The sequence below is a fragment of the Apium graveolens genome, chromosome 6, assembly GCF_009905375.1.
Source record: "Apium graveolens cultivar Ventura chromosome 6, ASM990537v1, whole genome shotgun sequence".
Lineage (NCBI taxonomy): Eukaryota > Viridiplantae > Streptophyta > Magnoliopsida > Apiales > Apiaceae > Apium > Apium graveolens.
The window spans coordinates 211,202,316-211,212,958 of record NC_133652.1 but is presented as its reverse complement, the minus strand read 5'-3'; the positions used below and the strand labels follow the sequence as shown (position 1 = coordinate 211,212,958).

At 34.2% G+C, this 10,643-nt stretch overlaps 1 protein-coding gene across 1 annotated transcript; it reads left to right on the top strand.

Annotated features, from left to right (window-relative positions):
• Positions 1–9,928: 9,928 nt before the first annotated feature.
• LOC141665712 (histone H4-like) lies at positions 9,929–10,356 on the top strand (the record flags this gene model as incomplete). Its single annotated transcript, XM_074471696.1, has 1 exon — positions 9,929–10,356. A coding segment is annotated over one exon (294 nt), but the record flags the coding sequence as incomplete, so codon positions are not given.
• Positions 10,357–10,643: the final 287 nt, after the last annotated feature.

Below are 10,643 nucleotides of genomic sequence, written 5' to 3'. Positions count from 1 at the left end.
TAAAGATCGAAACTGGGTTGTAATTTTGTCGGGAAATGGTGCATGGGTCGCCAAGAACACGAACAACACTCATGAGAATCAAACCTTCATTTTTATATGATATTGAACTCAGAATTCGACATATAATATACTAAATCGATCAAAAAAACGTTATCTATAACATGGTATCAACAAAACACAGGAATCATGAAGTTTTGGATTTTTTGGAAAATTAAAGAATTAATTCGATTTATGAAAAATAATCCGAATTTTGAAGTTGGTTATGCACCAAATATGATGAGTGTTTTGGAAAGGTGGTCATGAGAGCTTCGATTTGGTTACAAGAGCATTTCAAACGGAGTCCGACAACGCCTCCAAATTTCAGTTTGATTCTCAAGAACACGAAAAACACGAAGAACATTCAAGAACTTAATTCGATAATCAAACAGCCTTTTTAGCATGTTATGGAACTCAAAATTCAACATATGATATATGAAATTGAATGGCAGGAGATGCTATACAACTTACAATCATCAAATCAAACAAACCAAATTGTTTATGAAAAATCATATTTTTACTAAATAATTCAAATTTTTGTAAAAATTATATAAAAATACCGATGAAATTTAGGACGTTATGGATGATTAAACTGGATTCTACGCGTCGAGATCTTCGATTTGACTACTTGTATGTCAAAATCCGACTTCGGTAACACCTCCAATTCTTGGTTTGATTATGAAGAACGCAAAGAACACTCGTCAGTTTCTCTCGATAATTAAGAAATTTTACTATATAAAATTTTTTTTCTTTACAAAATAAAAATACGATAAATGCTATTAATATTTACGGCATATTAGTACCCCGTTGGATCATATCGGATCCGAAAATAGATTACTTAGCTGCTAATTAACTATAAAAATGATCCAATTTGGTACCAGTTTTGGATAAATATCGAAACCGGGCTTCTTAAAAAAACTCTACGAGAAGATAATGTAATAATGTAATCAAAATATCCCGTCTCTTGAGAATACTGGTTTTATTAATCTAGCGAAATGACTAATGTATCGAAAATTTTGCGCCGGGACTCTTACGGGTCAAACCGTACTCCGAATCGAAAAAGTCAAAACATGGAAAATGTTCAGAATAATCAAATTAGGTTAGGAAGGATTTTTCCGAAGAGTTTCGGGTTGTAAAAATGCAAAAACGGTTGAAGTTGGATGATTCCCGATTATCTAAAATAGTTTATAATTACTCGGAAACATAATTTGTTAAATCTATAAATCCTTTATAAAATCATCTAAGAAACTATAAATTACCGGAAAATACCAAAATTATCTATACTTTATTTTGGACATATAAAAATTTAAATACTCAAATTTTATCACATATAAACATCCAAACATCAATTCCAATTAAGAAATAATTCACCAAAATTCACATAATAATCACATACTAATTATTTATTGATAAAAATAATTACATGATATATCCCGGATATTGCAAAACAAACTCAATTTACCGATATCAATATGATCGGCTTTCAAATCACTTTTGAAAATAATACATTAGTGTAAATATTTTCAGAAATTAACAAGGATCGATACAACACTTAACAATTAGCATATAACCATTTAATAACATAAACTCGTCAAACAGGAATAAAATATCCACCATTTTATTCCTTCTAAATCATAAAAGCATATATATATATTGAAATAATAAATATAATAATTAAATAAAACACCTTATGTAACACTCGGCAGATGATCAAATAGAGTCCCGATGGATAATTAAATATAGTCCCGACAGATGATAATTTGACGTCCACCAGGTGAGTAGCTTATGTAATAAATAAGTATTCTAGCTGAAAACAACTTTGTATAGATTCTGTAGGAGCATATGAGTCATGTTGACTACTAGTTGATATGCAGAATAGGTTGATTAAATGTAAATATAAGTGACAAATAGCTACCCGACGGATGATCAACAAAGCTACCCAACGGATGATCGACAAAGCTACCCAACGGATGATCGACAAAGCTACCCAACGGATGATCAACAAAGCTACCCGACGGATGACAAGCATGTACCCGACGGATGATCAAAGTCAAATATCTGTTGACAGTGACAACACAGTCACATGCATTGGGTGTTTGCAAAAGGAATGTGGCAGCCTGTTTAGCAGAAATTTGAGAACAAAAAAGCATTACCATTTCCATGCTATTATGAAGATATTCAAAGATGCTGGAATAGAGTAGTGAAGTAGCATGGAGTTAGACTAGATATGTTTTGTTTTATTATCTTATCTTATTGTTATGTAAACTTGGTGATATATAAACCAAGTGTAGCAAGTAGAACAATTATCGAACTAAGCACTCACATTTTCAGAGAAACATTTTCAAGCTGTATTCTGTAGCATTTCTATGTAAGTTTAATTGTTCATACTTGTAAGCAGCTGTGAGCTAATCAAGCTTCACAGAGTTCTCACTCGATATATATATATATATATATATATATATATATATATATATATATATATATATGGTGGATTCTTTCAAATCCACCGGAAAGTTTTAAAAGCTTGTTTGTTTTTGTTACTTTGTGTTTTGATTCACATAATTTATTCATTCCGCACTTTGCAAATCAAACACTTATATATTATCAAGTAAGAACTGTATTAAAATCTTCAAAAAGAAGCCAGAATTACATTCAACCCCCCTTCTGTAATTCTTGTTGTATTGTTAGGGATTAACAATTGGTATCAGAGCAAGCTCTTGAAGTACAAAGAGTGTAAAGATCACAACAACCAGCAAGATGAACAAGAAAGATGTTGGAGTCAAAATTCCATTTCTGGACAAAGACAATTATCACCACTGGAAGGTGAAAATGCACCTACATCTTCTTTCCCAAGATGAGGCCTATGTGGACTGCATAGAGAGAGGTCCTCATGTACTAATGAGAGTTGCAACATGCAATGAGCCATCTGTTCCCAAGCTTAGGCATGAATGGTCAGACCCTGATATTGAGCAAGTCAGGAAAGACAAGAAAGCCATGAATATATTATTCAATGGAGTTGATGGTGCTATGTTTGATAACATCATTAACTGCAAAATAACCAAAGAAGTTTGGGACACTATCCATATTATTTGTGATGGTACTGACCAAGTAAGGGAAAATAAGATGCAGCTGCTAATTCAGCAATATGAGCACTTCCATTATGAAGACAGTGAATCTCTCACTGATATTTTTAGTAGATTTTAAAAACTACTAAATGCTCTGAAGTTGCATGGAAGAGTCTATCAAACAAGAGACTCTAACCTCAAGTTCCTTAGATCTCTTCCAAAGGAGTGGAAACCAATGACAGTCTCATTGAGAAATTCTCAGGATTACAAGGAGTTTACCTTGGAGAGACTGTATGGCATTCTGAAAACTTATGAGTTTGAAATAGAGCAAGATGAGAGGATGGAGAAAGGAAGGAAGAAAGGAGGGTCCATAGCACTGGTTGCTGAGTTAGAGAAGGAGAAAGAGATGAAGGTAGAAGCTGTTGAGTCTACATAAAGGTTTGTGAAAGTAAGGGCAAAGGGCTGGTAGCTGAAAATGAAGATCATTTGAGCCAAGATGATATGGATGATATTGATGAACATTTAGCATTCCTTTCCAGAAGATTTTCCAAGCTCAAGTTCAAAAAGAACTTTGGAGCAGCCAAGCCAAGTAGAAACATGGTGGATAAATCCAAATTCAAATGTTTCAAATGTGGCTTGGCTGGGCATTTTGCCAGTGAGTGTAGAAAGTCAGATTCTAACAAGAAGAAATTTGAGCTTGTTGATTATAAATAGAAATACTTTGAGTTGCTCAAGCAAAAGGAAAGGGCTTTTATTACACAAGAAAATGACTGGGCAGCTGATGGATTGGATGAAGATGAAGAAACAAGCTATGTCAACCTAGCCCTGATGGCCAAGTCTGATGAAACAGAAACAAGCTCTTCAAGTAATCAGGTAATCACCACTAACCTAGCACAATTATCTAAAGCTGAGTGTAATGATGCAATCAATGACATGTCCACAGAATTATATCACTTGCGTGTTACACTTAAGTCCCTCACTAAAGAAAATGCTAAAATTAAAGAAAATAATTTGTTTTTAACTTAGAGGAATAATGTGCTAGAGTCTTAGTTCATTGAATTTGAAAAATTGAGAATTGAGTGTAAGATTGCTAAGGATGAATTAACTGAGTCCTTGAAGAAAGAAGAGATTTTGAAGAACTAGCTTGAACGTGAACATGAAGTGATTAAAGCATGGAAATCATCCAGAGATGTCCATGCTCAAATCACTAAAGTTCAAGGTATTGAGTCCTTTTATGATACAGCCTGAAAGAAGAGTAAAGAGAGGCTTGAGTCCAATTTGGTTGAAGGATTGTTGACAGATGTGGACTCGACGGATGATGAAGATCATTCGTCGGATAATCAAAAGGATTATCCGTCGAGTGACAAGGAGCCACATCCATCGGCTGTGAGTAAACCTATTAGCAAAGCAAAACTAGCTAAGTTAAATGAGAAATATAAATTAGTTTCTAAAAACTTTATTCCTGGAGAATCTAGTCAAGTTAAGAAAGACAGGAAAGTTAATGTTGGTCATCTGTCCATCAAGCAATTGAATGACAGATTAGAAAAGATTGAGGTTAAAACAGAAACTAAAAAGAAAAATAATAGAAATGGGAAAGTAAGAATTAACAAACATAACAACTACACACCTGATAAATATGCACCAAAAAAAATCCATGTTAAGTGTGGTAGTGTTAATCACCTATCTGTTAATTGCAAACTTGCCATTCCTACTCCTATGTCTGTGCCTCCCTCTTTTCCCAACATGACTGCTATGTCTACCATGCCTATGAATGCTATGTCTACTCAGAATATGAATGCACAATTTGCTAATATGCCATTTGCACCTAATCCTTATTATGCTGCATTGAGTATGCCACAAATGCCATTTAGCATGCCTTACTGGAATAACATGTTTGTAAACAACATGCCTTTTCCTGTTAATCAAAATGTGCATGATAATTTTGTTCTAATGACTGGTTTCAAAGGTCAAACTCAAATGACTAGGGATGAATCAGAAATTCCCAAGTCAAATGAAATTAAACCTGAGAAACCAATGAAGAAAGCGAACAAGGCAGGACCCAAGGAAACTTGGGTACCAAAATCAACTTGATTTGGTTTTGATGTGTGCAGGGAAACAGAAAGAATCTTTAGTACGTGGATAGTGGTTGTTCAAGGCACATGACTGGAGATTCTACCCTGCTCAGAGAGTTCAAGGAAACAGCTGGCCCAAGTATTACTTTTGGAGATGACAACAAGGGTTATACTGTGGGATATGACTTGATTTCAAAAGACAATGTCATCATTGAAGAGGTTTCCTTAGTGGATGGTCTCAGGCACAATTTGTTAAGTATCAGCCAGCTTTGTGATAAAGGCAATTCAGTAACCTTCAATTCAGAAGCCTGTGTTGTGATAAATAAAAGGAGAAACAAAGTGGTTCTCACTGGAGTGAGAAAAGGAAATGTGTATTTAGCTGACTTCAACTCATCTAATGCAGAATCTGTCACTTGTCATCTCAGTAAAGCAAGTCAAGATAAAAGTTGTCTATGGCACAAGAAGCTGTCCCATCTAAACTTCAAAACCATGAATGAGCTTGTCAAGAAAGAACTAGTTAGAGGCATTCCTCAAGTGGAGTTTTCTAAGGATGGATTGTGTGATGCCTGCCAAAAGGGAAAGCAGATCAAAGCATCATTCAGAAGCTTGATTCAACAACTGAAGAACCTTTGTAATTGCTATACATGGATTTATTTGGACCAGTCAATGTGTTTTCTATCTCGAGGAAAAGATTTTGCCCTGTAATTGTGGATGATTTCTCAAAGTTCTCTTGGACATATTTCCTAAAGTCTAAAGATGAAGCTAGTGAAATAATCATCAATCACATAAGGCAAGTCAACAATCATCCTGAATTTAAACTAAGAAGAATCAGGAGTGATAATGGAACTGAGTTCAAGAATTCTATGATGAGGTCATTTTGTGAAGAGAATGGGATTATGCATGAGTTTTCTGCAGTAAGAACTCCACAACAAAATGGAGTAGTGGAAAGAAAGAATGGATCTCTTATTGAAGCTGCAAGGACAATGCTTGAAGAATCAAAGTTACCAACATATTTTTGGGCTGAAGCTGTGAATACTGCCTGCTACACTTAGAATATTTCTTTGGTTAATCAAGCAAAATGTATGACACCTCTACCAATTTTTCAAGAACAAGAAACCAACTCTAAATTTTCTTTATGTCTTTGGCTGCAAATGTTATATCTTGAGGAATCAAACTGATCAACATGGGAAGTTTGATGCTAAAGTAGATGAAGGATTTTTTGTTGGATATGCTGTAAGAAAGGCATATAGGGTCTACAATCTAAGAACCAACATTGTTATTGAATCAATACATGTTGTGTTTGATGACAAAAAGATTGAAGGACTGCAAGATGGAGATTTCCATGAAAGCCTCAAGTTTGATAATATGGAGATGGTTAGTGATGACAATGATGATGAAAGTGATCAAGAAATAATGAATAAGGATAATGCAGAAAATTCTACAACTAATGAAGCACATAATTCAACATCTGTCGAGCTGCAAAATGCTTCATCCATTGGGAGACAATCTGCCTTATCCATCGGGAGACAGTTAGCTTCATCCATCGGTACACAAAGTGCATCATCCGTCGGGTCATTAAGAGAAGTTGAAAGTCAGAATAGATCACTTATAGAAAGTTCCCATTTCTCAAATCAAAGATTCACAAACTCAGGGGGAGTTTCTAATAATTAAAACTCAGTCACACATCAAGAAAACTACCTCAACAAAGAAAATGGACTAAAGATCACCCTTTTGAGCTCATCATTGGTGATGCATCTTCTAGAGTTCAAACAAGGAGAGCAACTCAAGAAGAATGTCTATATAGAAACTTGCTATCTAAGAAAGAACCAAAGAAGGTAGAAGAAGCTTTGTTAGATCCTGATTGGATTTTAGCAATGCAGGAGGAGCTAAACCAATTTGAAAGGAACAAGGTATGGAAGCTAGTACCCAAACCTAAAGGAAAGAATCCAATTGACACCAAGCGGGTATTCAGAAACAAGATGGATGAAAATGGCATAGTGGTCAGGAACAAAGCTAGATTGGTTGCTGAGGGCTATTGTTAATAAGAATGAATAGATTTTGATGAAACTTTTGATCCTGTTGCAAGACTTGAAGCCATCAAAATTTTCTTAACCTATGCAGCCCATGCCAATTTCAAGGTCTATCAAATGGATGTCAAAAGTGCTTTTCTGAATGGAGATTTGGAGGAGGAAGTCTATGTCAGTCAACCTCCTGGTTTTGAAGATACAAATTTTCTAGAATATGTCTACTATCTTTTGAAGACACTTTATGGACTGAAGCAAACACCTGGAGCCTGGTATGACACTTTATCAAAGTTTCTTTTAGAAAATCACTTCACAAGAGGTACTATTGATAAAACTTTATTCTTTAGAAATGTTAATGGCTCGAGTATACTTGTTCAAATTTATGTAGATGATATTATATTTGGCTCTACAGATGAGAAACTTTGCAAAAAATTTGCCAAATTGATGCAAAGTAAGTATGAAATGAGCATGATGGGAGAACTAACTTACTTTCTTGGTTTACAAGTTAAGCAAGTTAGTGATGGAATATTCATTAGTCAAACTAAATACATTCATGATCTTTTAAAGAAGTTTGATCTAATGGATTGCATATCTGCAAAAACTCCCATGACCACTACAACTAAGCTTGAATTCAACACTACTGAAACGTTTGTGGATATTTCAAGCTATAGGGGCATGGTTGGCTCACTTCTGTACTTAACATCTAGTAGGCCATATATAATGTTTGCTACTTGTCTTTGTGCTAGATTTCAGGCTGATCCTAGAGAATCTCACTTAGTAGCTATTAAGAGAATTTTTAGATATCTCAAGGGAACACCAAAACTTAGCATGTCCCTAGAGATTCTGGTTTTGATCTAACTGGTTATTCAGATGCAGATTATGCAGGTTGTAAAATAGACAGAAAAAGTACAACAGGAACCTGTCAATTTCTAGGGAACAAGCTTGTGTCCTGGTTCAGTAAAAAGAAAAATTCAGTTTCTACTTCTACAGCTGAAGCTGAGTATATTGCTGCTGGTAGTTGCTGTGCACAGATTTTGTGGATGAAAACCAATTGTTGGACTATGGTGTATAAGTGGATAGAATTCTCATTTTCTATGATAACACAAGTGCAATTGCCATCACTGAAAATCCAGTGCAATATTCAAGAACAAAGCACATAGACATCAAGTACCACTTCATTAGGGATCATATAATGAATGGTACTGTGGAACTTCATTTTGTTCCAAGTGAAAAGCAGCTTGCAAATATATTTACCAAGGCACTTGATGAATCCACCTTTTCTAGGTTGGTAAGTGAGTTAGGTATGCTTAATTATTCTTGAATTATTTCAGATATTTTTGCAATTTTTAATGTAGCCATAAAATTAATTAATTTTTCAGCTTTCACTACACCATATATGCTCATATGCAATGCTTTTTTTGAGTGTTGCAAGAAAAGCGTTGCAATAACTATAAGATTTTGGCTTATCTGCAACCATAAGAAAATTTTGTTGTATTAAATTTCAGCTGGCGTTGCATATAAATAATGGTGTTGCACAGCTTGCAACACTAGAGATCGTGGTGTTGCATTAGCCATCTGCCAAAGTAATTTGTCTCCATGTGGGTCCCACATTGCTGACATGGCAGCTGACGTGGCAGAACTGTGTCGCACATATGGGCCTGTGTTGCTGATGTGGCAGCTAACGCGGCTGGGGACCCACATGACGTGTCTGCTGACGTGGCCCAAAAGCGTTGCATTTGACTGATTTCTGTTGCATTTGACCTTGTCGGGTTGCATTTACTAGTTACAATGTACTAATAGTTCAAATTTTGATTTTAATTTTATTATTATATTTTTTACGATCCACTAACTTTTTAGATTTTAATTATTAATGATTTTAACGTAAATTTACTAGTTACTATGTACTAATAGTTCAAATTTGGATTTTAATTTTATTATTATATTTTTAATAGTTCAAAATTGTAATTTAAATTAAATTAAATTTAAATATTCAAAATATGTGTAAATGTCATTTAAATATTATTTATTTTAACTTTAAATTTTGATATATAACATATTTAAAGTTTTAATATTTTTTGTATTTTAAATTTATTTTATAATATCTTAATATTTCAAAATTGTAAATTAATTAAAATTAAAAAAGAAATTTACAATAAATTAAAATAAAATTTAGAGATGCAAATTATAAAATTTACAATATTTTATTGATAATTAAATATTTATGGAACAGTTTAAATCAAGAAATTATTAATAAATTTACAACATATTAAGGAAAAATAACAAGGATAAATCCTACACCATTTAAATTTTTCTTAATTTTGGTATCAAAATTAAATTTATACCTCCTAATGAGACGGAAGGGATAATAAAATAGCAAAAGTGCAAAATAATAAATAATTCGATTACATAAAAACAGGTAGGCGCCCCGCGCGCCCGATTGTTACATACATATGGGCGGAAAATGAAAATTCGATTGAAATTTTTAAATGTCACCAATCCAAAATTTGAAATCTTATTCAGGAATGTACAAAAAGCACAACTCACACAAAAGAAAACCACGATCCGCGTGAACCCTCTAAACCCATCATCCAACCCTCCATCGAACCTCATCCTACGGCCCAAACTCCCTTCTAAACAACGACGAGGATCGCCGTTCTCAACCGTCCGATTAATAAATCAATTCAAGGGTCCTCACTCCTTCCCCCAAATCAAAACAACACATTTTATTTAAAAAAGGCAAGGGATTGGGAAGGGAGGAGCCAAGCGTCACAGGAAGGTCCTGAGAGACAATATTCAGGGAATCATCAAGCCTGCTATTCATCGATTGGCTAGACGTGGCGGTGTTAAGAGAATCAGTGGCTTGATTTATGAAGAGACTCGTGGTGTTCACAAGATCTTTCTCGAGAATGTCATTCGTGATGCGGTTACTTACACTGAGCATGCTAGGAGGAAGACTGTTATTGCTATGGATGTTGTATATGCTCTTAAGAGGCAAGGTAGGACTCTGTATGGTTTTGGAGGTTAAACGATTGGGTTGATTGTGGTTTCTAGGGTTTCCTTCTATATGATTAGGTAGAATTGAGTAGTATGTGTAATCTGGATCTCGAATTTGGGTTTGTGTAATTTGGATGTGTTTAATGGAAGTTTATTTGGCTTAAATTAGCTCTTTCTTTTCCTTTTTATTATTATTTTGAATTTTGTGTTCTTTTAATAATGTGGATTATTTGTTTTGAGCTGGTTATTGCAAAATTCAGCTGAGTAGAATTTAAATGTTTTGAGGATGAACTTTATGATTGCATAAATGGAAGTAGATTGGCAAATACTAACCATGAACATGTACAATTAGCTTACTATTTTTTACGGTTGAGTTATGTCGATTTTAATCACATTTTGAGTGTTCTGGTTTCAATTTTTCTTGTTGAATTCTACAGATTCTAATCACATTA